Source organism: Ambystoma mexicanum, chromosome 8, assembly GCF_040938575.1.
Source record: "Ambystoma mexicanum isolate Mex_15411 chromosome 8, UKY_AmexF1_1, whole genome shotgun sequence".
NCBI lineage: Eukaryota > Metazoa > Chordata > Amphibia > Caudata > Ambystomatidae > Ambystoma > Ambystoma mexicanum.
The window spans coordinates 422,146,807-422,174,695 of record NC_090929.1 but is presented as its reverse complement, the minus strand read 5'-3'; the positions used below and the strand labels follow the sequence as shown (position 1 = coordinate 422,174,695).

General features: G+C 48.5%; 1 protein-coding gene across 4 annotated transcripts in view; it reads right to left on the bottom strand.

Annotated features, from left to right (window-relative positions):
- Positions 1–27,889, bottom strand: part of MTOR (mechanistic target of rapamycin kinase) — a 2,476,747-nt gene that overhangs the window by 959,600 nt on the left and 1,489,258 nt on the right. For all 4 annotated transcript variants that reach the window (XM_069609933.1, XM_069609934.1, XM_069609936.1 and 1 more), the window contains one exon: positions 23,296–23,413. In XM_069609933.1, coding sequence (XP_069466034.1) covers positions 23,296–23,413 — 118 coding nt within the window. The remainder of the gene's footprint in view (positions 1–23,295; positions 23,414–27,889) is intronic.

The window sequence follows — 27,889 nt, the reverse complement described above, 5'->3', positions numbered from 1 at the left end:
AATTCTGGGTGTAATCGCCACAGAATCCATAGAGGAAGTTAAGGATAAAGCCAGGCAACTTGTAACTCCAGCAGATATACAGAATTGGCATCTGCAGGGAAAGGACTTTGCAGTAAAGGACAACTTATTGTATTTCCAAGAACGATTATACCTACCCAGCACAGATTTACAGAAAAAAGTAATCTCTTGTTATCACGACTCTTTAATGGAAGGTCATCCCGGTATAGCCAAGACCTCAGAAAAGATCAAGCGCTACTTCTGGTGGCCGTCTTGGAAAAAAGATATCAGAGACTTTATAATGTCCTGTGGAGTATGCGCCCAAAACAAGAGTCAAAAGGAAAGACCAGCAGGCCTCTTACGCCCTATTGACATCCCACCTCGCCCTTGGCATACGCTTTCTATGGACCTCATCACCGATCTACCTCCATGCTCCGGATACAATACGATTCTAGTAATCGTGGACTTATTCTCCAAGATGGCGCATTTCATTCCGCTCAAAGGCTTGCCAACAGCAGCAAAACTGGCCCGAGAATTTCTCGAAAACATCGTCCGACTGCACGGTTTTCCTTCGGTTCTAATTTCGGATCGAAGTAGTCAATTTATTTCTCATTTTTGGCGAAGTTGCTGTCGGTCGGCTCAAATTGATGTGAGACTATCGACCAGTCACCACCCTCAGACCGACGGACAAACCGAGAGGACCAATCAAACTCTGGAACAGTATTTACGCTGCATGCTGCAACAAACTGAAAAAACTTGGAAAGATATCCTTTGGATAGCCGAGTATGCCTACAATAACTCTGTCCACTCGGGAACTGGGAAAACCCCGTTTTTTCTTTTGTACGGCAGTCACCCTCGAACCTCGGAGTTGGATCCCCTCCAAGATCTTGAAACACCAGCAGTAGACTATCTGCATTCTACAATCACCCAAGCCTTTAAGGAAGCTGTTTCTCACCTTCAAAGGGCTAAAGAACAATACAAGAAAGGAGCAGATCAACATCGGAAGGAAGCCCCTCACTATCAAGTAGGGGATCAAGTCTGGTTATCCACCAAATATCTATCTCTAAAAGGGCCACGCACATTCAACCCAAGATACCTTGGTCCCTATTCCATCACTACCATAGTAAACCCAGTAGCGGTCAAGTTGGACTTGCCCCCGCACATGAAGATACATCCGGTCTTCCACGTCTCTCTATTAAAACCCGTGCAACCTCAAACCCGACTAACCAAATCTCCAAAACCTATCCTAGTGGATGGAGAACTCGAGTTTGAAGTCAAAAGCATTCTGGACTCCAAGATCTCCAAATCTAAACTATTCTACCTAATTGACTGGAAAGGCTACGGCCCCCAAGAGAGATCCTGGGAACCTGCTGAATATGTCCACGCTCCTCGCCTAATCAAAAGATTTCACCGAACATTTCCTGACAAGCCAAAACCCCCGGAGAAGCCCGGTTTGGGAGGGGCCTTGAGGGGGGGTACTGTCATGATCTCTGCTTCCAAAAGGTCAGGGTTTTCCCAACTCCCTTGGAAGCAGATCCATAACCCAGGTTCCGAGTGCCAACCAGTCCCAATTGGGACCTTTTGGACCCAGTCCTGGCGCCAGTGGCACCAGGCTCATAAATATGCCCAGTCCCAGCGCTGGAAGTGCCGGGCTCATAATGCTTGGGTGGACTTACCTGCAGCAGACCATGCTGCTTACTTGCCTGCCAGTTGAGCCTCTGATCCTCTTCTGTTTGGAACTACTTTTCCTGTTGGGTGGGGCTGGAGCCACTCCCTAGATTTAGAACACTGGAACTCTTCTGGAAGGCAGGAACTCTTTTCTTACCAGGAACTCTTTTCTTACTTAGGCGTGGCTGTGGAAGGAGACACCTAAGCACTACAGGAGGCTATTTAAACCACACCCGGTGGATGAATCTTGCTTTGCGTTATTCTGCACCCTCTGCAGCAGGACGCTCATCGTGTCTTCTGCATCCAGTCCTGGGCCTAAGGAAAAAGGCTTACCATCCTGAATCCAGTCTTCAGCAACACCTATAAAGACAATAAAGAACAGGTTAGCATTCCGGCATCTGAAAGGCAAAGGCTTACCATCCTGAATCCAGTCGTCAGCAACACCTATAAAGACAAGAAAGAACAGGTTAGCATTCCGGCATCGGATAGGCAAAGGCTTACCTACTCTTCGTGCGCTCCGGAGGTCTTCATACTGCATTCCGGCATCTGAAAGACAAAAGGTTACCAACTCTTCGCACGCTCCGGAGGCCTTCGGCGCTGCATCCGCATCTGAAAGACAAAACAAGGTGCGTTTAAAGACATTGGGGAACTTTAATACTCAAGTGCCATTACTCCTTTCCACATCTAATCCAGTGGGTATTCCGGCACCCTGCAGCCGCTCCGAACTCGTACCTGCAAAATAAAAAGACAGTTAGAGCGCATCGTGAAGCAGGCAACAAGCGCTTACTCACGTGCTTCCAGGCGCTTCTATTCATCACACGGGCTCCATCTTCAACTTACTTCAGCCCGTCATCCGCCATCGCCGGAACCCTGCAAAACAAGAGACATCATTACTAAAGACTTTAAAAAGACATTTGAATGACTCGAAACTTACCGTTCGTGCAGTAAACGACGGACAGCAGTCCTCTGAAGTCAAGAGGCCTGCGCTACCTATCCAGTGAAGAAACTGGCTACAGCACCCTGCCCCGAGGCAGATGGAGAGCTCGGCATTCACTTACCTAAGGTGAGAGCGTTAACCTTTGGGGTCTACAGGAGAGGAGAAGAGGAAAGAGATAGGGACACCCCAATAACCCCAGTTCATTAACCCCATATTTTCTATCTGCAGACATCTTACTCTACACGTCAGGCATACAGTGCACAGAGGTCCAGCCCAAAGAGCCAACCGGGTGCTACACATTACCTTTGAAGATACGGTAGTCGCCCAGTCAAGACCGGCGCCTCTGCGAGAATCAGGTGAGCGTTACACTAATACCCTAACATCATCTCTGTGTACAGTTGAAGCCAGTAGTGCACCCAACAGTCTAATATCATCTGGTTGAAAATTGAACTTGTACCTAATAGCGAGCTCCCACTGAATTTAGTACAATCAGAAAGCCCTCCTAAACTCCACCTAAAAGTCCAACTAAAACCATACCCGGAGCGTTGCTACATTCAACTTCTCCTTAAATAGCTTGCCCAGATTCCAGCTTATTAGAGGAATGCCAGCCCACTAAAAGAAACTCTACCAACTGCGCAACTGTGCTGTAGCTACAACTAAATAGACTGCCTAACTAGCATAGCCTAGGGTCTAGCTACACCCCAAAACGGCCTAATATCTATAAACTATAAAGCCCAATAAACTTAAGTTTCAATTGAGACCACTCCTAACAGCTCGTACTAAGCAGGAGTGCACTCACTCCAACAGAGTCTGTTTGAAACGACCACCGTGGACTGCCCTCACTTCGCGGTGTACCTTCTGCCCCATACGCCCCTTCCCAAAACAACCCACCCTCCTTTGCACTCCCTACCATTCCACTCTCCAAACACCAAGCCAGAGGGGCACGATGGCGAGCCAACCACCGTAAGACCACTCCTCCCCCGAACCCCACCACCGGCCAGCCCACGTTAACCACGCCCTCTCCTCTCACTATCTCAGCGGGCACACCTTGCCTTGCAAGCATCCACCTCCCGCCTTGCCCACAAACCCCCACCACCTTCCCCCCCCGAACACACACTTTCCCGTCACCTACCCTTAGCAAGAACCAAAGCCGCCTCCCTCTCCCCCACTGATCCCCCTTCCCTCTCTCACACTCCAATCGCAACAAGGAAACTAAAGAGGAATCGCGCCTGGTCCCCCTCAATCTCTCAGAACTCCTCGCCTCCCCTGTCCCGACCCACCTCCACTTTCCCCCAATCACCTCTGTCCCCCGTAGCTTCGCCTGTCCTGAAACCCCTCTCCCTCGACTTCTCATCAACTGTAATGGAAACTCCTAACCGCCCACACCCCACTTTCAAATCCCCTGAGCCAAACCCGATCATCCGAACTCACGCAGCCACCCAATCCCGCCCGAAGCCCGCCAATCCTTCTGCCCGCCCACTCTTCCCACCGATCATCACCCACCCCCTCCCTCCCCAGCTTCCTCTCTCTCCGCCACTACCCCCTTCTGCCCCATCCCCGAGACCTACCTCGCCTGCAGACGTGAACTGCATCCTATTTAATGCCCGATCCGTAGCAAAAAACAGATTCTCCATCTTTGACCTCCTTACCTCTGACAATCCAGACCTGGTTTTCATCACCGAAACTTGGTTCTCTGACGACTTCGCACCAATCGCCAGTGAAGCTCCCCCCCCCCCTCCCGACTACTCTCTCATCCCACTGAACCGTCTAGAGGAGGGGAGTCGCATTCGTCTACAAGTCTTTCTTCCACGCCTCAATCATCGACAACCAACCTTCCATTCCTTCCTGCGAATCACTCCTCGTTAAACTATCCCTCTCCCCGTCGCTCTCGCACAGCTTCCTAATAATCTACAGGCCCCCAGGCTACGATAGACAATACACAAACAACCTCTGCGACTCAATCACCACCCTTCAACTAAACCATTCCAACCTCACCCTTCTTGGAGACTTCAACATTTGGCTTGACATCCCCACCAACCCTATGACACACTCTCTGGCTGACGGTTTAGACGCAATTAACCTCCAACCCCACATAAATGGCCCGACTCACTATAAAGGACACACTCTTGATGCTATCTTTAGCTCCAAAACCCGGATTCATTTAAACCCCCCACCCCCATCATCTGGTCCGATCACTTCATTCTCTCTTTCGCCATTCACTCACCCGAACCCACCCCCGTACTTTAATCTGAACCACCAAATCTATGCAAATGCTGGAAAAAACTAATAATCGTCCCGGACCTAGCCGACGCACTCCTCCAATCTCCACCACCTACCTGCCAGCTGACTAAACAACTAACCCCAGATGCCTTTGACTCATGGCTCAACGCATCTCTGATGCCGCTCACACCCCCTTGTAAGCCATCATCCCGCCGTGGCCTTTTCCCCAGATGGTTCACTCCCGAGTTGAAGACCACTAAACAACTATATAAATACCTAGAACACAAATGGCAGAAAGACAAAACCAAGGAGAACAGGGCCATCTTGGCCCGACACCTCTATCAGTACAAGGCCGAAATCAGAAAAGCAAAAAAAGCCCACTACAACTCCCAAATCAAACTGCGAAAACCCAAGCAAGGAACTCCACAAAATCATCTCTGAGTTCACCAAACCAGCTTGCACCACGACCGTCCCGACCCCCTCTCAATCACTGTGTGACTCACTCTCCCCTCCACTTTTACACCATAGCTCTCGAAAGAACAAGTACTCTAGCCACCAAACTGGCTCTCTCAGATGCACCAGGCAACACCCCGTGTTCGCTTCCACCTGTGCAGGAGAACACGCAAGATCCATCATAAATGCCTCCCTTTCCTCTCGTATCTTTCCGGACGCATTCAAAACGGTTCATTTCAAACCACTAATTAAAAAACCTTCTCTCGACCCTCTCCAGCCCAAAAACTACCACCCCATCTGAAACACCAGATTCCTTGCAAAACTCACTGACCGAACCGCCTACTCCCAACTAAATGCCTTTGTCGAAGCCAACAATCTCCTAGACACTGCACAATCAGGTTTCAGAGCCCGTCACGGAACCGAAACCACCCTAACCTCAATCTGGGATGACCTTAAAATGACGGTAGACTCCGCAGACTCTGTGGAATGCGCAGCACTAATCCTTCTTGACCTATCCGCCGCCTTTGACACAATCAATCACTCAATCCTCCTAGACCGCCTCCACTCCCTAGGAATTCGTGGAACCGCTCTTAAATGGATAGCATCATTCCTTAAAGATGGGTACCAAATAACGATACTCTCCTCCTATACCGCCCAAGCCCGACCAGTCGACACAGGAGTCCCACAAGGAGCATGCCTATCTGCACTCCTGTTCAATCTCTACTTGATCACCCTCCTTCCAATAGCTCTTTCACACAACATCCTGTGTTACAACTACGCCGACGACACTCAACTAATTCTAAAACGAATTAACTCAAATCCCAACACCCGACCTGACCTGGCCTCCTGCATCCTCGACATAGAACTCTGGATGACCCAAAGCCACCTATTGTTAAACCCCTCCAAAACTGAAATCATGGTATGTGGCAACTCTGAGCTTCTTCCGCAACCACTACCATGGCCACCCGCCATGGGCAGCTCACCGACCCCCTGCAAATCAGTGAAAAATCTTGGATGCATCCTTGACTCTAACCTAACACTCGCGCCAAGTCAACAATGTCTCAAAATCTTGCCACTACCACCTTAAAACCCTTAGGCACATCTTTCCATTTCTCTCCTTTCCTAACAGACTCTCCGCGGTCCAATCAATTGTTATGTCAAGACTGGACTATGCAAACCCCCTATACCTCGGACTCCACGCGTACCAACTAAAACTCCAAAGGGTGCAAAACGCAGCAGCCAAATTGCTGCTTACGCTCGGCCCAAGAGACCACATCTCCCCAGCCCTTAAAACGCTGCACTGGCTTCCAGTAGCCCGAAGGGTGACTTTCAAAACATTATGCATCTCCCATCGAGCACTGCATAAAACCGGACCTCAATATCTTCAAAACAAACTAAAGCCCTATCATCCCCCTCGCACCCTAAGATCAAGCTCAGCCGCCCTCCTAGTCATACCTAAGACAAATTCAGTCAGATTAGTCGGATCATCATTATCAGCCTTGGCCCCCACCCTGTGGAACTCACTCCCACCCCACATCCGCCAAACTGATGATCTAGCATCTTTCCGCAAACTGCTGAAAACCTGGCTCTTCCCCTAAAACCAACCGATAACCAAACTAACCCAACCAGACAGACAGCTTCTCAGCAACACCAACCCATCAAGCTACCTCAGGCGAGAAATGGACAGCTGATAGCCCCGAATATGGACTAGAAGGACAAACAGAATTAAACGAGTGAAGTAAATCAAAACAATGAAGTGGATAATAAGAATAAGTCATGTGGAAACAGTAGGGAGATGTAAACTGCTGAAATGCACATAATGCGTGAGGAGGGAACAAAGTGAATAGCGTCAATGAAATAGTAAGAATGGATGAAGCGTGTGAACAGATGAATGCACTGAATGAGGGAATGCATGAGTGGAAGAACAGATGACTATATAGATTGAATGGGTGTGTAAATCGAATGAGTAAGACGTCGGATAAGTATATAGAATGGATGAACATGATGAGCGGCCAAGTGTGTAGAGATGGTTGGGTGTAAACAGTTGAATGCACTGAGTGGAGGAATGCATGAGTGGAGGAGCGGATGACTGCATGGATCGAATCAGTGTGTAAATCGAGTGAGAATGTGGATCGGATGAGGGTATAGAATGGATGAACATGATGGGCGGATGAGCATGTGGAGTGGTTGGGAACGTAAATCAGACGAGCGCGGATGGCGGATGTTAGGGAGAATTCTCTGTTTAGGCTGAATTTCCTAACCTAGTGAGTCCCCCAGCAGCTTTGCTGGATTTCTGGAGTTTGTTTTTTTCTCCTGCCAAGAGTGAGACTCTTTTCCTCACCCTCTTGGACATGATTTGAGGGGTTCCTTTGACTGTTGATGTGTTTTATGGGCTATGGGGTCTTTTACTCCATAGGGTCTCATGTGTTTTTACTATGTGTGCTACACAGCACCTTCAGTGCAGTGACACGGGGTGGCATAGTGACACCCCAACATAGACTCCATACCCTGGGACTGACTACTGTCTCCCAGGGCATGTAAAGTCACCATTGGCTTTACTATTCCCAAATTATGAACAGAAACCAGTACAAACCATTATATTGTGGACGTACTGGTCGGGGCAATTCGATTACCCCAGGGTCTGTTATTCGAGGGGGCACGTCTCCGTCCCCCCGATCGAGTTTTGGCTGGTGGCAGTGGATACTACTTTTTATATTCGTTCGACCGCGAATATATCTCTATGGGATTTTCCCATTGTTCAAGGCTACCAACTTTAATTATTTAATTCCTATAGCCTCGAATATACCGCCGGGTTATTTATTTAATATTAATTCACTGGTTGGTATTTTTTTTGCCAGAACTCGATTCTAAAATGGCGTTTGTGTTCTATTCTGTGACTCCAACCCAAGTCGAGCCCTTTGTTCCACTTTTTGGTGGGCTTCTCCACAGAAGCCTACAAAAGTGGTGCCACTCTGTCTGGGTACCACAGGGGGTGTGGAAGGGGGTTTAGGCACCCGCGACTGAGTTGCCGTGGCAACTCAAGTCGCACTCTTGTGTGATTGGCCCCTTGAGCTGGTGGGGACAACCAGTTCGCTTTCCTTTTCGCCTACCAGGACGTCTAGTGGTCGAATTGCCCGTGCCAAGCACCCCAGCAACCGGATAGCCACTTACCATTGAACCGTGTCATGATGCCTACCCCCCGGAGCACCAGGCCAGGCCCAGCACCCCCGGGAGCAGGCATCACGCCCCCGGGTAAAAGCCCAGCGGCCCTTTATAGGGGCTGTTGGCGCCAGGCTCATGTTGGACATCAGCCTGGCGCCATAGGCGCCAGGCTCATAAGGGGAAGTGTTTGGTGCACTTACCTGAAGCAGACCATGCTGCACACTCACCTGATGCAGGCCATGGTGCATGAAGAACCAAGCCAAATGAGGCTTAGGAGGGACTATTTTTCTGAAGGAACTATTTTGTTACTTGGGTGGGGCTGTGGAAGAATACTCACCTGGAACTTCTTCCAAGGCTATTTAAGCCACGCCCGGACAGCCACACGTGCTTCGCGTTGTTCTGCATCCCAGCAGCTGAACGCTCACCGTGTCTGCTCCTGCACCTGGACTACAGCCACGCCCGCCTCGAACCTGGAACACCTGTAAGGAAAGAAGAGAAGAGAAAGGTGAAAACCAAGAACTTATTCAACCTTCTTACCTGCATCCGGAATCTTTACGCCAGCATTCCTAAAGGAAGACTTCCATTTAAAAGCACCGCGTTGCTTGCTGCAGCGCTGCGATTCACTCACCTGTTCCCGAAACGCCGCCCGGCTGCATCGCGGCTCTCAGCACCGGTCGCCACATCTCTGCACCTAGGGGAGAGAAGAAGAGACAAAAGGTGAGCAAGGGAACACAAGAGGAAAGCCGAATTTTCAGCCATATTACTTACCGGCTTTTCTTGGTGAACCATTCCACATCTCGGGTCGGCGCCGCATCTTTGGCAGGTACCGCACCCCGGCCCCTATGGGGAAAGGACAAAAGACATTACTGGGGAATTATAAAGACATTTAGAGGGGTCGCCCTCATCACTAACTCACCTGATTCTACCACCTGCAATTTAACCCCTCAACGCATCGCCTTTGTTCTGCACCTGAAATAAAGGACAGATCACAGGTTAGGAAAAACATAAAAGGAGGCTCACACTTGAACTTTGCATCTTCATACTTACGGCGTATCGCTCAGAAAAGTCAAGTGGATTTTCCAGCGCCATTCTGAAAACCAGTGAAGTAACTGGACGAACGCGCGCCCCTGCACCAGAAGCAGGATGGAGAGTTCATCCTTCCAAACTATAAGGTGAGCTTAAACCGGGGGTTTTGGAGGAAGTCAGAGAAGAACGAAGGGGGAAAAGGGGGGAGCAAGCACACTATTCAGCAGACAGTTAATCCCCTTTCTTATCTGCAGAAGGATATTCCTACGGGCCAAACAAGCAAGATTTGGGGGTCCTTGTTCAATCGGTGGTCCGAATTCTGCGCATCATGCTTGAAGAGGCCACTGTAACCCAGACCAGACCAGCGCCTCCGTGGGAGCCAGGTGAGCGTTACAGAACGCGAAGCCTTCCTACAAATTCCCACCCAGGCGCTATGGAAACTTCTGAGACTGACCAGTTGGCCCAACTACTGGGGGAATTACGGGCCGAAGTACACGCCGCTAGTCAAGAGACTAATGCTCTCAGGAGGGAAGTGATTGTAACAAAGGAAAGAGCTGATGACCTGGCTAGACAGCTTTTGCAAGGTCAAGCTGGACAAACTCCTTTACCCGGTTCCGGAGGGAACACCGCTCCTGTGCTTTCCAGTAACCTGGTGCAGATTAATCTACCTGGAAACATGCCGCTGGCCCCACCCGAACGCTTTGCTGGGGACCCCAAACGATTCGCCGTATTCATGAATCAGTGTCGTTTGCATTTCCTGTGCAGACCTGGGGCCTTCCCTAATGACCAGACCAAGGTAGCCTTTGTATTGTCATATCTCAGCGGCAGTGCTGCCGATTGGTCAGTTCCACTGGTAACTCAAGATGACCCGATTCTTCGTGATTTTCAAGGATTTCAAGCAAGCATGGAAAGGTTATTTGCTCGTCACTCCCAGGGGCAGGCTCTAGATGACGAACTTCTATCTCTGCGACAGCGCAATCAAGACCTCCTTTCCTACATTGCAACCTTTAATAGACTAATTGTGGAAACTGGGTGGCTAGAGGATAAAAGAATCACGTTATTTTATCGAGGTCTACGCAGAGAACTTAAAGATGTCCTGGCCCAAGTTGTAAATCCGCCCCAAGAATGCTCAGAATATATAGACTTAGTGGTCCAATTGGATCACAGACTGCAAAACAGAAAAGCAGATCGGTCCAAGTTTGAGACCCAGGTGTTAGTCAAGACCCACGCTAACCTCAAGGGGGCTGAAGCCTCTGAGCCAATGCAAATCGGAGAAGTTAAAGGACCTTTAACTCAAAAGGCACGTGAAAGAAGACGGCAGATGCACTTATGTCTTTATTGTGGATCCTCTGGACACTTTCTACGAAATTGCCCGGCAAGGCCGCCCAGGAAGGTGGTAGGAGCCGCTGATAAAATCCATGAAACCTATGTATCGGGAAACGACCCCGCCCGACAAGCGTAGGGGTCCGCTTGCCGAGCTTGAAAACAAACTCTCAGACCTCGCATTTCATTGTGCCAATGGTCCTCGTAGATCCGGAACAGCCTAAGCAGTTGCATGCAATAAAGGCATACATCGATAGTGGGGCTATAGGAAACTACGTGGATCGTGAATTGGTCTCCAGGATTAACCTCCCTCTGCGTCCTAAAACCAGCAAAGATGTCATCACCACAGTTGATGGAACCGAAATTGCCTCGGGACCGGTAACACATTCCACAGCTGAGGTGACACTTGTAGGTCCGGACAGCCATCGCGAGGCAGTTGTGTTTGATGTAATCAAGGCTCCACAGTTTCAGGTTATTCTCGGAATCCCTTGGTTAGAGACACATAATCCTCGAATTGATTGGCGAGCGAAGAGAATAACCTTTCCGGAGTGTGCACGAACCTGCTACCCAGAAAATCTGAAGATCAGTCTAGCATCAGTAACCTCTGTCTCCATGCAACTACCTCCGGAATACCAAGACTTTCAGGACGTCTTCCAAAAGGAACAGGCCAACACGTTACCTCCTCACAGATCGTACGATTGCCAAAACGATCTGGTGCCCGGTGCACAACCCCCTTGTAGCAGGATTTATGCCCTTACTGAGCCGGAGAATCTGCATTTGAGACAATATTTAGATCAATACCTAGCCAATGGTTTCATTCGCCCGTCAAAGTCTCCGGCATCCTTGGCTTTGTTCTTCGTGCCAAAAAAAGAAGGCGACCTGAGAACTTGTATCGATTACCGCGCATTGAACCAGATAACTGTTAAAAATCGTTACCCTCTGCCTTTGATCCCTGAACTCCTTGACCAGGTGAAGGATGCTTGCATATACACCAAGTTAGATCTCCGGGGGGCTTATCATCTGGTACGAGTAAAAGAAGGCGACGAATGGAAAACGGCCTTCCGTACAAAATATGGACTATTCGAATACCAGGTGATGCCTTTCGGGTTGTGCAACGCGCCTGCTGCCTGCCAATTCTTCATGAACGATGTCCTTCGGGAACTCATCGATGTCTGTGTTGTCGTGTATATCGATGACATTCTGGTGTACTCCTCTTCGGAATCAGATCACAGAAAACATGTCAGGGCCGTCCTTGAGAAATTGCGCCAGCACAAACTGTTTGCAAAGCTGGAAAAATGCGTTTTCCATACCACCGAGGTTGAGTTTGTTGGATTCATCCTGACACCTAAAGGGGTCCGAATGGACTCACGGAAAGTGGATGCCATCCTCAAATGGCCATCACCTAGTTCGGTGAAAGGTGTCCAAAGCATGCTTGGTTTTGCCAATTTTTATCGCAGGTTTATCCCGGAATTTTCACGGGTGGTGCAACCCATCACTGCACTCTTGCGGAAGAATAAACGTTTTGAATGGACCGAGGAAGCTGAACAGGCCTTTCAGGAATTAAAAGCTAAATTTATGTCCGCACCTATTTTGAAACACCCGCGTCCTGATCTCCCATAAATAGTGGAAACCGATGCATTCAGCTTAGCCATGGGAGCTGTCCTGTCTCAGAGAGACCCCGAAACCAACCAACTGCACCCCGTAGCATTTTGGTCCAGAAAGTTCTCGCCGCCGGAGATAAATTATGCAATCACTGATAAGGAATTATTAGCCATTAAGTCCGCCTTTAAGGCTTGGCGGTATTATCTTCTTGGCGCCAGGCATACCATCATCGTGATCACTGATCACCGAAATTTACAATATTTAAAAACTGCCAAGGCTCATTCTTCACGACAGCTCCGATGGGCTTTATTCTTTGCTGAGTTCGATTTTGTAATCACTTACCGTCCCGGCTGTAACAATGGCAAAGCGGACGCGCTATCTCGAATTGGAATGGGAGAAATGGACACAAACTCAGAACCTGTGCCGATAATTCCCGAACAAAGAATCTTGGGGATAACCACTTTACAAACCCTTGAAGACATTCAAGCACGGGTAAAACTATTCCTGGACTCTTCAGCCTTGCAGGATTGGATCAAAAGGGGGTCTGACTTTTCAATCAACGATGGCTTACCTTACTTCCAAGGACGTTTATTTTTGCCAGAAAAGGAATTGCAAGAACTGGTTATTTCCCATCATCACGATACTCTGATGGAAGGACATCCTGGCATTGCCAAAACAGAGGAAAAAATTAAACGGCAATTCTGGTGGCCGTCCTGGCGAAAGGATATTAAATCTTTCGTGATGTCCTGTGGAGTTTGTGCCCAAAACAAATGTCAAAAAACAAAACCCGCCGGTCTTCTTCAACCCTTAGACATTCCACCAGCACCTTGGCACACCTTGTCACTAGATTATATCACAGACCTGCCCTCTTGTAATGGATACCATACTATTCTGGTTGTGGTGGATTTATTTTCCAAGATGGCCCATTTTATTCCGTTGAAAGGATTACCTTCAGCTTTTGTTCTTGCCAAGGAATTCCTCGAAAATATCATCCGTCTGCATGGATTCCCGTCCATACTAATCTCCGATCGGGGAAGCCAGTTTATTTCTCATTTTTGGAAAAAGTGTTGTCAACTGGCACAAATCGACGTAAGACTCTCAACCAGCCACCACCCACGGACTGATGGTCAGACGGAGAGAACGAACCAGACCCTTGAACAATATCTACGATGTATGTTGCACCAATCGGAGGGTAATTGGAAGGATATTTTATGGGTGGCTGAATATGCATACAATAACTCGATACACTCTGGAACTGGTCAGAGCCCCTTTTATACCCTATATGGACATCACCCTCGTACTTCAGACTTGGACTCACCTTTGAGCCTCGAAATGCCCGCAGTGGACCATTTGCATTCTATGATTACTCAAGCCTTCAAGGATGCTACTGCACACTTACAACATGCGAAAGGGAAATACAAAAAGAATGCGGATCTGCATCAAAAGGAGGCGCCTTCATACTAAATAGGGGATCAAGTATGGTTGGCTACCAAACACTTATCGCTCAAGGGACCTCGGACTTTTAATCCAAGGTATTTAGGCCCTTACTCGATCAAAGCTATAATTAACCCAGTGGCAGTCAAGCTAGATCTACCAGCTAACATGCGGATTCACCCCGTTTTTCATGTGTCGCTTTTGAAACCAGTGCAACCAGTAACCAGATTAATAAAGCCACCAGAACCAATCCAGATAGATGGGGAGCCTGAATTCGAGGTGAAGAACATTTTGGACTCTAAGATCTCAAAATCAAAACTTTTCTATCTAATTGATTGGAAGGGGTATGGGCCTCAGGAAAGATCTTGGGAACCCAGCGACCACGTACATGCACCTCGGCTAGTAAAAAGGTTCCATCGGAATTTCCCGAACAAACCGAAACCTCCTGAGGGAACGACCTTGGGAGGGGCCTTGGGGGGGGGGAGTGCTGTCATGATGCCTACCCCCGGAGCACCAGGCCAGGCCCAGCACCCCCGGGAGCTGGCATCACGCCCCCGGGTAAAAGCCCAGCGGCCCTTTATAGGGGCTCTTTGGACTTTGTCCTGGCGCCATTGGCGCCAGGCTCATGTTGGACATCAGTCCTGGCGCCATAGGCGCCAGGCTCATAAGGGGAAGTGTTTGGTGCACTTACCTGAAGCAGACCATGCTGCACACTCACCTGATGCAGGCCATGGTGCATGAAGAACCAAGCCAAATGAGGCTTAGGAGGGACTATTTTTCTGAAGGAACTATTTTGTTACTTGGGTGGGGCTGTGGAAGAATACTCACCTGGAACTTCTTCCAAGGCTATTTAAGCCACGCCCGGACAGCCACACGTGCTTCGCGTTGTTCTGCATCCCAGCAGCTGACCCCTCACCGTGTCTGCTCCTGCACCTGGACTCCAGCCACACCCGCCTCGAACCTGGAACACCTATAAGGGAAGAAGAGAAGAGAAAGGTGAAAACCAAGAACTTATTCAACCTTCTTACCTGCATCCGGAATCTTCACGCCAGCATTCCTGAAGGAAGACTTCCATTTAAAAGCACCGCGTTGCTCACTGCAGCGCCGCGCTTCACTCACCTGTTCCCGAAACGCCGCCCGGCTCCATCGCGGCTCTCAGCACCGGTCGCCACATCTCTGCACCTAGGGGAGAGAAGAAGAGACAAAAGGTGAGCAAGGGAACACAAGAGGAAAGCCGAATTTTCAGCCATATTACTTACCGGCTTTTCTTGGTGAACCATTCCACATCTCGGGTCGGCGCCGCATCTTTGGCAGGTACCGCACCCCGGCCCCTATGGGGAAAGGACAAAAGACATTACTGGAGAATTATAAAGACATTTAGAGGGGTCGCCCTCATCACTAACTCACCTGATTTTACCACCGGCAATTTAACCCCTCAACGCATCGCCTTTGTTCTGCACCTGAAATAAAGGACAGATCACAGGTTAGGAAAAACAACATAAAAGGAGGCTCACACTTGAACTTTTGCATCTTCATACTTATGGCGTATCGCTCAGAAAAGTCAAGTGGATTTTCCAGCGCCATTCTGAAAACCAGTGAAGTAACTGGACGAACGCGCGCCCCTGCACCAGAAGCAGGATGGAGAGTTCATCCTTCGAAAACCATAAGGTGAGCTTAAACCGGGGGTTTTGGAGGACGTCAGAGAAGAACGAAGGGGGAAAAGGGGGGAGCAAGCACACTATTCAGCAGACAGTTAATCCCCTTTCTTATCTGCAGAAGGATATTCCTATGGGCCAGACAAGCAAGATTTGGGGGTCCTGTTCAATCGGTGGTCCGAATTCTGCGCATCACGCTTGAAGAGGCCACAGTAACCCAGACCAGCGCCTCCGTGGGAGCCAGGTGAGCGTTACAAACCGCGAAAGATAGGACCGCTCCTTTGAATCGAGAAACTCAGCGGCTAGTTTCTTCCCTGGCAGCACAAAGACCTCCTGCTCTCCTCCCTGACGAGACCTTCTCTTCTGCCGGACGAAGCACCGACTCGCAACCGCTGCCAGGAACAACTGCCCCTGCTGGAGTGTTCTCACCATTTTAAGGTACTGTGTCCGCCTGGCCTCCCTTTCCATAGATTGCTACAAGGTGACAGTAAATCCTTAACCTTCTAAACTGGGCTGGCCTCTTGACCATCTAACTGGTCGCTTTCTTTTGGTCCAACTTCTTTCTGAACCTTTTCAAGACTTTTGTACATTTTTCAACCATGTGACCTTGGACACATTTTGTTCTGATCCTCTTAAAGTGGATCCGGCTTTCTGAACTCTAACTTCACGGTTTGATTCTGCCTTCTTCTCTTGTTGTGTTCTTTTGAAAGTGTTGGGATCTGTTTCAATTTATGCTCTGCCTTTCTCTCCCTTTTAAACCGAATGATTAGAATGCCATCTGCGTTAAGCGCTCACCGCTGTCTGAAAATAAGTGGTGCTTTACTTAAGACTTGTCTAATATTCTTTTAAGGGAGTGTATGTACTTTAGTGACTGTGTTTTTGAACTTGCTTGATATTAGTGCCAGTGTGTTTTCATAGATGTGTTTTTAAATAAATAATTATATATCTTTTTCACCAAAGCTCTGGTCAGTGTTTGCTTGTTCTACTGTATTTACCTGCCCTATTGTGTATGCTCTGTATACTGCCTAACTCTTCTTGAGAGAAGTCTGACTGGTCAGCCACAGCTACCAGATAAATCTGGGTGGTGCAGACTGCTACCAATTGGGTTTACTGCTAACTCCTGTAGTCCTAAACTTTTTGCAGTGGTCCCTAAGGGAACTGCACAGGTTTCTGCCTAACAGCGGACGTGGGCATGGAGACAGAGAGGTGAATTTAGAACTGGTGGTAGCACAGAACGTATGAGCGTGTAGAGTGGAGGAGCGTGTAGAGTGGAGGAGCGTGTAGAGTGGAGGAGCGTGTAGAGTGGAGGAGCGTGTAGAGTGGAGGAGCGTGTAGAGTGGAGGAGCGTGTAGAGTGGGGGAGCGTGTAGAGTGGGGAGCGTGTAGAGTGGGGGAGCCTGTAGAGTGGGGGAGCCTGTAGAGTGGGGGAGCCTGTAGAGTGGGGGAGCCTGTAGAGTGGGGGAAATCAGAGAGCAGATGAGGCCATAGAGCGGTTGAGGCCATAGAGGGGATGAGGCCATAGAGCGGATGAGGTCATGGAGCGGATGAGGCCAGAGAGCGGATGAGGCCAGAGAGCGGATGAGGCCAGAGAGCGGATGAGGCCAGAGAGCGGATGAGGTTAGAGAGCGGAAGAGTTTAGAGAGCAAACGAGTGTATAGAGCAAATGAATTTATAGAACAGGATTACTGCGTACTAACGAATGACTCTAAGGGACTGATGAGTACATACTAATGTTGAATGCATGGAAAGCATGAGCGCATAGAAGGGATGAGTGTGCGGAGCTGGTGAGTGCAGGGAGCTGGTGAGTGCCGGGAATGGGTGAATGTGGGGAGCGGATGAATGCGCACGGTGGGTGAATGTGAAGTACAGGCGCAGACAGGGTTGGCGGGCTGTCAGGAGCGCGCGGGCGGACTGGAATGCATGAGTGCGTCGAGCAGACTGGAGTGTATAGCACTGACGGAGACGCATGGAATGAATAAAAGTCCATAGAATGGACTGGAGCGCATAGAACTGCGCGACGTACATAGTATGATCTGGAATGCAGAGAACGTATGAAAGAGCATGTAACCCATCATATCACATCCCACGCTTACTCTCTTCTTTACACCACCACTCAACTAGAACACAGAGATACTATGACACCATTCGGTATAACTGTTCTAATACCAACATCCGCCGCTCACTCCACATCACTCGAAGTAAACACCGCTGGTTACACACCCCCCAGCCAGGCGTTCTCCTCAGGCCTAACGCAGCCACATCCGGTCTGGATAAATCCGGCCGGAACGAACACATACTCCTGATCTCTCAACCACCACACCTACTGCTAAGAAGCAGCTATTTAACGAAAACCGGACCAGCTGCACACATACCCGGTGCGCACACGCCGTTGACTCTCCATACTCTCTCTACTGACCTGAACTTCCGTTCCCAAGGGTGTTCAACCTACCAGCGCCTTAGATCCGTTGGTAGCACTCCACTATACAGAATGTAATCCACCTAGATATGGTCTGTTCAGAAACATCCAGACCTTTTCTTGTCAAGGGAAAAAACTACAAACAGCTGTTTGGCCCTGCTGAACTCTGTTGTCCTTGCAACATAGAAAGTAAGAGCCCTCTTAGGGTCCAACTTGTGCAACATCTTCTTTGGAAGAATGGGGAGGAGGGTAGAGCACAGACAAGGCTATGCCCTGGGATATGTGGAACTCTGAAAACAGCCTTGGGCAAGAACCCCAGCCGCACCAACAGCAATACCTTCTCCTTAAAGAAGCAGATAAATAGAGACTTGCATGACAAAGCCTGCAACTCACTGACCCTTCTGGCAGAAGTGATTTCCAGTAGAAAGGCAGTCTTCAAAGTGAGCAACCAAACTGGGCAAGAATGCATAGGCCCAAACGGAGCCACCATAAGGAAAGTTAGAACCAAGTTACGATTCCAATCTGGGAAAACAAAGGGAACAGGCGGAAGCTTAATCACAAGGCCTTTCAGGAATTTGCTCATAACCGGGCTCATAAAGAAAGACACTTGATCCAGAGACCTTTTGAAAAGAGACAAAGCTGCTAAGTATACTTTGACTGTTGCCAGCCGAAGGCCTGACTAGGCCAGTGACAGAAGGAACTCCATCACTGCAGTGGTGGGGCAAGAGATAGGGTCAATCTTCAATTCCCTACAACACGCCTCGAATCTTCTCCATCTGCAGGCATACAACAATCTTGTTGATGGTCTGTGTGCAGCCAGCAGCACCTTAAGCACCAGGTGGACTGCCGAGACAGATATATTTTCTCTAACAGCCAGAACCACAGCTGCATCGCCTCCCTGCAAAGGGGAAGTGACTGTACACCTCCTTGCTTGTTCAGGTAGTGCATGGCCACTTTATTTTCCATCATGATCAGGATGTGTTTCCCCTTGAGACAGGGTGCAAAAGATTTCAGGGCTAGCTCGATCGCTCGCAGCTCCGGCTTGTTCATTTGCCACCAGTTCTCCATTGTAGACCACAGAGCGTTCACCCTGCAGATTGTCGCAGTGAGCTCCCCAACCTTTCAGAGATGCACCTGTGATACACCTGTGACCACCCTCACTTGGAGCCACGGAGGCCAGAAAGGTTTTCCCTGCCATCATGTTGCGAGATCATTGGCCACTGACCTTGACACCTTGAGAACATCCTTCAGGGTGCCAAAATACTGGGACCACTGACCCCTCAGTAGCCACTGCAGACATCGCATGCGCAATCTGGCCCCTGGCACTAGAGAAATGCAAGAATCCATGGCCCTAAGAGGCGAAGGAAGGAGGCCCCCGGTAAGCTGGTGTGGCTCTGTAATAGTTTGACCATCTGTCGCAAATTGGTGACTCTCTCCTCAGGGGGGAAAAGCCATCCCCTCCCGAGTCCCCACCCAGGAATGCTCCGATGACCTGGAGCCTTTGAGTTGGTGTCATGTCTGACTTCTGAAAGTTTATGGAGAAGCCGAGCCTGTGCAGCAGTAAACAAGTGCCTTAAAGGTGAGACAAAACCTGCTCTGACAACTTTCCCCGGATCAACCAGTCGTCCAGGTTTGGGAACCAATGAATGTTGTAACTCCGGAGATGCACCGCCACTACTGCCATCAGCTAGGTGAAGACCCACGGAGCAAAGGTCAACCCAAAGGGGAGCACAGTGAATTGGTAATGCCTGTCCCCTTTGAGGAATCAGAGGTATCTTCTGTGCCTCTGATGGATGGGCATGTGGAAATATGCATCCTGCAGATCTAACGACACCAGCCAGTCCTAAGACTGCAGAGCCTGGAGAATTTCTCATAGCGTCACCATTTTGAACTTGTCCATCCTCAGGAGCTTGTACTAAGCCCTGAGGTCCAAAATGGGGTGCAACCCTCCCCGTTTCTTGGGTACCAGGAAATACTGGTAATACCATCCTGACCCTACCTGTTTGGGAGGCACCTCTTCCACAGCACCCTTCAACAACAGGGCTTGCAGTTCTTCCTGGAGCTCTTGTTCTGGTTGTATGGGAGCAGGCAGTGGTCTGTCTAGGGGTCTTCGCAAGAAGGGTAGACAGTAGCCCCATTGGAAGAGCTGCAATGCCCAGGTGCTGGAGGCTATGTCCCGCCATTGTGTCACATGCTCTCCAATCCTCTCTCTAACCAGGGAAACATGGAGGAGAACTCAAATCAGCTTTGAGGCCGGTGTCGGCCCCCACTGCTGCTGCTGTTGTCTGCTGGCCTCTCTGCCCCTACCGGAGTGCAGGAAACAACTCGGACCTTGCATGGATTGTGGGGGTTGCACCTTTCTCCCAAATGGGACAAACCGCCGAAAGCCTCTTCCCCGAGAGGAGAAACTAAAGGTTGGCTTTGTCAGCTGTTGGACAGCCAGGCCCAGTGACTTTGCAGGCAATTCGGAGTCCTTGAATTTTCCTAAGGACTCATCTGCGTTAGGACCGAACAGATGCCCCCCATCAAAGGCAATGTCGAGCAACTTGGATTGTACATTGGGGAAAACCCCAAAACGTGCAGGTAGGCCTGCCTGTGCATCACTAGAGCCAACCCCATAGCTCTGCCCACGCAATCCACAATGGCCAGGCCCAATTGCAAGCTTTGGCAAGCTGCCTCCTAAGCGCAGAAAACCTTTGTGCATTTACCCTTCATGGATGTGTTCTGCTGCTTCCTGAATCGTACTCCAAAGGACGGGAGTATATTTGACAAAGGCGCACGAAGCATTCACTGCTTTGAGAGTCATGCTACTAGAAGGAAATACCTTCTTAGCTAAAGCATCGTATTTCTTTGACTCTCTGTCAGTTGGTAACTTGGAGGTCGATGTGGAAGGCCTAGTATTCATGGTGGCTGTCTGGACCACTAATCCCTCAGGCGCAGGGTTAGACGACAAGTACATGGGATCTCTGCTCGCACGTTTATATTTTTCATCAACTCTGAGTCCACTGGAGGTGTAGAGTAGGGTATTTGCCAAATGGAGGCAATGTGGTCTGAAGTGGCCACACTGAAAGGCATTCCTCGCTCAGTGGGTGGACCTCTGTCTAGAATATCCGTGAGCTCATAAGCAGACAGCAGTGTGGCAGGGGCACACAAGCCTAAGGCATCGACCACTCACTCCACTGTCTTTCCATACTGGGCATTTGCATGGCCATAAGGTTGGGCCTGTAGCGTGTCCAGGTCGGGGGAAGTGTCCAAGCCACTGCCGTGGCGTAGACCCTCAACCAAGTTGACGAGGGCTGCATGATCAGCAAAAAAGAAATTGCTGCCTGAACCTCCCGGCGCCGGCGGAAAATCGAGATCCTAGTCCCCATCATCTCCAAAAATGGAGACACCTGTCCACTTTCTCCGGAGTGGGGTTTTCAGTCTTGTGTTCGGACGACCGAGTAGCTGACAGAGCTAGCGACTTCGAGAGGGGACAACCCAATTCTACATTTGCTGCATAAACCCTGCAACAACGTCACGTTCATCTGCTGACGCGACCCGCATTCTTCGGCGGCGTGATCTGTACTGAGGCACCACACGAAGACCCCGCCCTGGTCGGTCAGAGACATCCGTGGCACCTCTTGAAACCTGACTGTTTGGCAGTGGATATTTTAATGGTAAAACATTTAATTTGTAGCAATTGGAAAAAAATGCAGTGAGAATTCTCACACAAGAGCTGTTCCTCGAGCAGCATGCTGAGTGCGCAGAGAAAAGGAACTGAGTTACGGGGCATAGTGACCTGGTATATGTACGACGACCGACGTCACGTCGGGAGACGTCCGCATTGTGTCAAGATGGATGCACGGCCGAGTCGAGGTGCACTATGCCCCCTGTCGCAAAAGTTTTCTGAGCAGCTGACACTGCAAGGGATATTTATCTGATGAGGACTCTGCGGAAGAAAGCAACCCATAAAAGAGAGGGATTTGGGAGAAGGTGTTATTTAGCTGCAGTGGAAAAGTATCCATACATCGATGCCTAGAGAAGAGTCCAGATGGATCCATTGATGTGCACTTTGCATGTTTTCTTCTATAAAGTACTTGAATAACAATGCAATAAACCCAGCTTCATTTGTAGAGCAGTGATTTATTTATATCGAGAAGGGGTTGTTGCATGACACAGGGGTGTAATTTGGGAGGGACATCTGCCATCCGTATGAGTTGGGGGAGCGCATTCTAGTGTTTCGCCCTGGGCCTGAGGGCGTAGTGGGTGGGAGTGGTGATTGTAGCGTGGGGGGGGGGAGTTGAAACTTGCACTTCAGTGCACTGCACTTTCCCTTAAAAACAGCAGGCCGTGTGGGGGTTTGGATTGAGCATGGGAGGTGGCGATAGGGTTTGTGGGGAGCGGAAGAGGGGTTGGGGGCAAGCCAGGAGGGAACATATCCACTATTTCTTTTCATACACTTCGACCACTGCCCTGGGCACCAAATTGGCTAGCAACTGCTATATTGATGGGGCCTGTGTTGGCAAGATAAATGGGTGCAGTGAGATATCGGAACATTCTGGAACGCACGGGACTAAAGCTGGCAACAAACATCAATGGAGTGATAAGTCTGGAGAACTGCTGGGCTTATACGGACCATACAATGCACTGAGCTTGCGCACACACCACAAATCATTAGTCAGTCAGATGGATACCTTGTTCGGTAGACAACACGCTGTTCGGGTCTTGTAGAGAGCTGAAAACTAAAGAACAGGCAGTGGCACAGATGAAACTGCAGGACCAAGCTCCAATACACGACAGCTGGTCACTTTATATCTTACTAACAAGATTTTGAATATTCACCTACACAGAGGTGTCCTCCGGTTCCAGATACTGGTAAACGCAGTATATATCCAGCAGCTACGGCTCCATGGTCTAGAATAACTTATGCCGACCACAGATTTGGCAGTTCGCATGTTTAAGGGGAACGAAACTAATCTTCCAAGAAAACAAGATTGTCCTGAAGATGGCCTAATAATCACTTTATTGACCACCGTAGACAACGATGGTACTTTAAGAAGGGCCGAAACATATGTCAACTTATAGGAAAATCCAATGTTTTTACCGATGTCATGCATATTGTAAAGAACTGATATGCTCCAAGTACATGTCAATTGTAGAACCCCGAATTTATATAATTTATTGAATGGAATGAAAGATGTGATTGGTGCATGTTGAAGCCTGTAAATGTTTTTTAAAAAAATATAATTTTAAGTGAATATTAAAAGAAATGTATACATTTGTAATTATGTAACCGGTCTAAATAATTGCTTCTCAACAGGTGTTGTCACTGCAAAATCAATAAGCAGATCTCTTGCACTCTTACTTGTGATCCGACAGGCCCATGAGAGAGGGATAGTCAGTCTGTTTTACTCTTCTTACCTTGTACCAGCTCCTGTCATGCTCGGTGCAGGCACTATAGCACTGCAGCACTTTGGGGATTGTGCTCTCGTTGATCCCCTGCAGGTTCAGCTGCCATTCGCCCAATTTCAGGAAACACCTGGAACGAGAAAACAGATGTGGTGAAACATACTGCGAATACTGGCCTGAAAGCCATTAGAACAGCACGCAGCGCATAGCGATTGCTTCACTCAAGCTAAGGAGGTTGGAGGGGCCAGGGAGGGGGGGTATGGAGTGTGGAACGCAGATGGAACTGGATCTCCCGCCTTTCATAACATTTTATTTTGTTCTCAGCAGAGCTAACTGGAAGGTAAATGCGCTGATGAAAATGGGGTCCGCCCCAATCCACTGGGAGAGGTGCGGGGTTGTATTTCCAGATTTGGACAAGGAATGTCAACACCATCAGCAACCGATCGCCTGAGTAAAGACTCAGCTGCTTAACACCATTTTCCGTAAACAAGAGCCGAGGTATGTTTGGGCAAGAGCCGACTGAGTTGGAGGATTTTCAATAATTTCTAGGCTCACTAGTCAACAGGAAATTATGAAAGGCACCAACCCTCGGGCATGAGATGGGGAGGGGGGGATGGGCGTCAATGGAGCGAGATTAAAGGTGAAAGGGACGAACTCGCAGACCATCCGGGCAGGTCATAAACGGGAAATATTTCGATGTCGGAATATTCGAATCCAAATTAATACCCAACTAATACTTTTTACGGGAATACGTGTACACCCTTGTCATCTTATACAGCGGGTTTTTTTACTGATCTATTGACCCTTTCTCTTCTGGGATTTTACCCACATGAGAAGGAATATAAGTGGTCGGGGCTAAGCCCCGCCTTTCTACAAAAATTGCGCTCGAGCCATGGTTCTGCCTGGTCTCCACAACCTACTTTTTTTGCCACAAAGTGAATGAAAAGTGAGTGATAATACTGCTCTTCCCCAGCAGATGTCACTTTAATCAAATCATCAGTTCCAGATATTTGGAGTCCGATAGCTTATTTTGTGATACTCTGAAGGGAATATTTAGTATACAATACATTGTTTTAAATTTTGCAACATCGATTGAAGTCTTCTCAACAAAATGATTTTTTTCGAAAGAAATAATCGTGGATTTCCTTCAAAAGAACAAAGGGGTTGATCTGATATAGTATGAACTTCCCCACCCTTCTCAACTCGGGGCTCTTGTTGATTTAACAGCTTCGTGGCGCTTGTTTACTCACACTGCCTTCCGTTATTTTTCTATATTCTTCCCTGCTTTTCTGTGCCATCTCCAATCCCCTCATTTCGTACTTCTCGTACTTCTCGTTATTCCCCCCACATTCCATACTCAACGCTCCCTCCTGTAACTTCAATAACCTCATCTATCCTCCTTTTCCCTCTTCCCTCTCTCCATTTAATCTTGGTCTTTAGAACACACGTTGAATCTGTAACAAGGCCCACTCTGTGCTCGATACTTTCCTTCGTCTCATCTTCACTTTCGTTCTCCTACTGAAACGTGGCACACTCAGCCAACCTTGTCACCCCTGCTGCTCTTTTCTCCTCTTCTACTTCTTTCTTTCACTCACACTGTCCTTTGGACCAAGGGGGCAGCGTTGGTATTCTTTTCCACTCTTTCCACACCTTGCTTCTTCCCCACACCAATCGTCCTCTTTTTCCGTCATTTGAATATCAGTTCTCCTATTTGACAAAGCCTCTCTCTATCACTTTACTTTGGATCTACCACACCCCTGGGCCTCCTAACTCCTTCTGCAATAATCTTGACCTCTTACTTTCTTTTCTTCTCCCACAAGATGCCCGATTGATTCTTTTAGGTGACTTCAACTGTCATTTTCCTCCATCATTCTGCCAACCCACTTCTTGTTGTTCTTGGTTCTTATCATCTTGCACCTGTTACCACTCCTCCTTCCATATGTCTGGCTCATCCTTGGACCTCATCTTCTCTTCTTCTCTTGCCCATACATCAGTTTCGGCCCTTCCTGTTCATCTAGCTGGCCATTCCCTTCTTTCTTTCTCACTCATTCCCGCTCATCGGTCTTCTTATCCTCCTTCATTCTTCCATCGAGACCTCCGGTCCTTCAACATTTCCTTATTTACTACTTCTTTATCATCTTCTCTTTGCTTCTCTAGATGCTCTCTCACCCTTCTCTGCTGACTCCTCCTCCTTTCTGTAATCAACTTCTAACCTCAACACTCTTGACTCTTTATCCATCCTCCTCTTTTTCTCCTTCGCGTAAGCCACCTCAGCCTTGGCTTACTCCAGCTCTTTGTTCTTTACGTCATTCGCTGTGTCACGCTGAACACTGCTGGAAGTAATCTCATTCTTCTTCTGACCTTTTTAATCTTTCCCTCGCTCATTTTGTGTTTGACGCTGCTCTTCTTCCCGCAAAACAATACTTCTATTCCAATCTTGACTCGCTCTATTCCTATCCTCATTGCTTGTTCCAGGTTCTCAACCATATTCTTTCTCCTACTACCCCTGATCCTTCCCTCTCCTCATCCCTCTAAGCCCTCCGACCTTGTCTTTCTTCTGAAGTCACTTTTTTTCGTTCATCTATTGTCTGTCCTTCTTTTTCCCCCCTCCCTTCCCTTTCCTGTTAGTAATTGCCCCTTGTCCATCTTCGGTCTTCCGTTTATACCCTCAGTGGCGTTGACATCTGACTTTCTTTCCAAAACCCACCCTACAGCCTCTACCTCTGGCCTGCTTCCTTCCTCTCTTATTCCCAAAGTCTATCCCTGCCTTTCTTATCTGGCCCTACTTTTTAATCTTTCCCTTCAGCCTGCCATCCTCATTTAAACATGCTTCTATTCTCCCTATCCTTAAAAAACCTTCTTTGGACCTTTCTCTTCCTTCTAACTACCGCTCTCAGCTTTTCTCTGCAAACCTCTTGTGCATATCATCTATTCTCAAGTTTCGGCTCATGTTAATACTGCCTCCCTTCTTCCTATCAATCAAACTGGTCTTTGCCCTCTCCACTTCACCGGAACTGCTCTTCCCTCTGTTTATGATGCACTTATATCCACTCACCACTCCAAGCAAACTTCCCTCCTGGTTCTACTCGATCTGTCTGATGCTTTTGACACCGCTGATCACTCTCTGCTTCTTCAATCTCTTTCCTCTATTGGTGTCTGTTCTAAATTGGTTTCACTCATACCTCTCTAATCGCACCTACTCTGTATCCTAGGCTGGCCTGAACTCCCCTACACTTCATCTTCAGTATGGCATACCTCAGGGTTAGGTCCTGGATCCCCTGATCTTGTCTCTTTACACCATTCCTCTTGCTTCTCTCATCTCCTCCTTTGGTCTCTATCATCATCTTTATGCCGACGATACACAGCTCTTTCATTCTCCTCTTTTTCGCTGTCTATTCACTCTAATCTTGCTTCTTGTCTTCTCACTATTCAGTCTTGGATGTCGGCCCACTTCCTCCACCTCAGTTCCTCCAAGACTGAAGTTCTCTTCTTCCCTCCATCACTATGCCCCCTCATCAGCTGCTCACTTTTATTTCTTTTCCCCCTTCTTTCCCCATTTCTCTCTCTGCCTGGAATCTTGGTGTTGTTCTTGAGTCTTCCATCTCTTTCTCCTCTCATATTTCAGCTCTTTCCCGCTTCTGTCGGTTTCAGATTTTTAACATCTGAAAGGCTAGACCTTTTCTTTACCGTCACAAAAATTCTTGACTCTTCTCTTATTTGCTCCCACCTGTTTTACTGCTCTTCTCATCTCATCGGCCTTACTGCTACTCATCTCTCTCAGCCCTGCTCCATCTATAACTCAGATATACGTCTCCTCTATTTTCTATCCCCTCGCGACTCTATTGCCCCTGCTCTTGTCTTGTCTCACTTCATTGGCTTCCCTTTGAGCCACGTCTGTTATTTAACTTTATTTGCTTGGTTTTTAAACGTCTCCTTTACCTTGCCCATCCCTATCTTTCTGCTTTTATTTCTTTCCATGTCCCATCCTGTTCCCTCCACTCCCAATTTCTCTTTCTTCTACTGTTCGTCGTCCCCCTTGCAAATTCCCATGTCTGCTTGTTTTCTCTCTTGGTCCCCCAAGCACTGGAACTTGCTTCCACGCCCTCTTCGATGCCACTCCTCTCTCTCTGCTTTCCGCTCACGCCCATTTAATTTGTGTTTCTCATTATGTTTTTCATGAATTGTACCGTTCCTTTTACTTTTGTAAAGCGCTTTGGCGTATAGCGCCATATAAGTAAAATTCAAATCAAATCTTTTAAAGTCTGCCCTGGGATAGTCTGGCCCCAGGGATATGGCGCTCTTTAATATCGTCCCCCACACTGCATCCCCCACTTTATTTTAGAATAGCCCAAACATAAACAACTCAAAACCAACAAGGAAAATTAACCAAGGAAACAAACCCATCTCCCATAAAATCAGTGCGAAGGGGCATCACAAGATGACAAAAAACTATGGACAACCATACAACTCACATGGAAAGACCTGAACAACCTCATTAATTGGAAAAACAGACCTCAGTTCAAAGAAGAAACCAACACCCAACCAGCAAGACTGCAATGCAAAAATGCACTGTACCAGGAAAGACAGGTGCACAAGAAGGAAACAA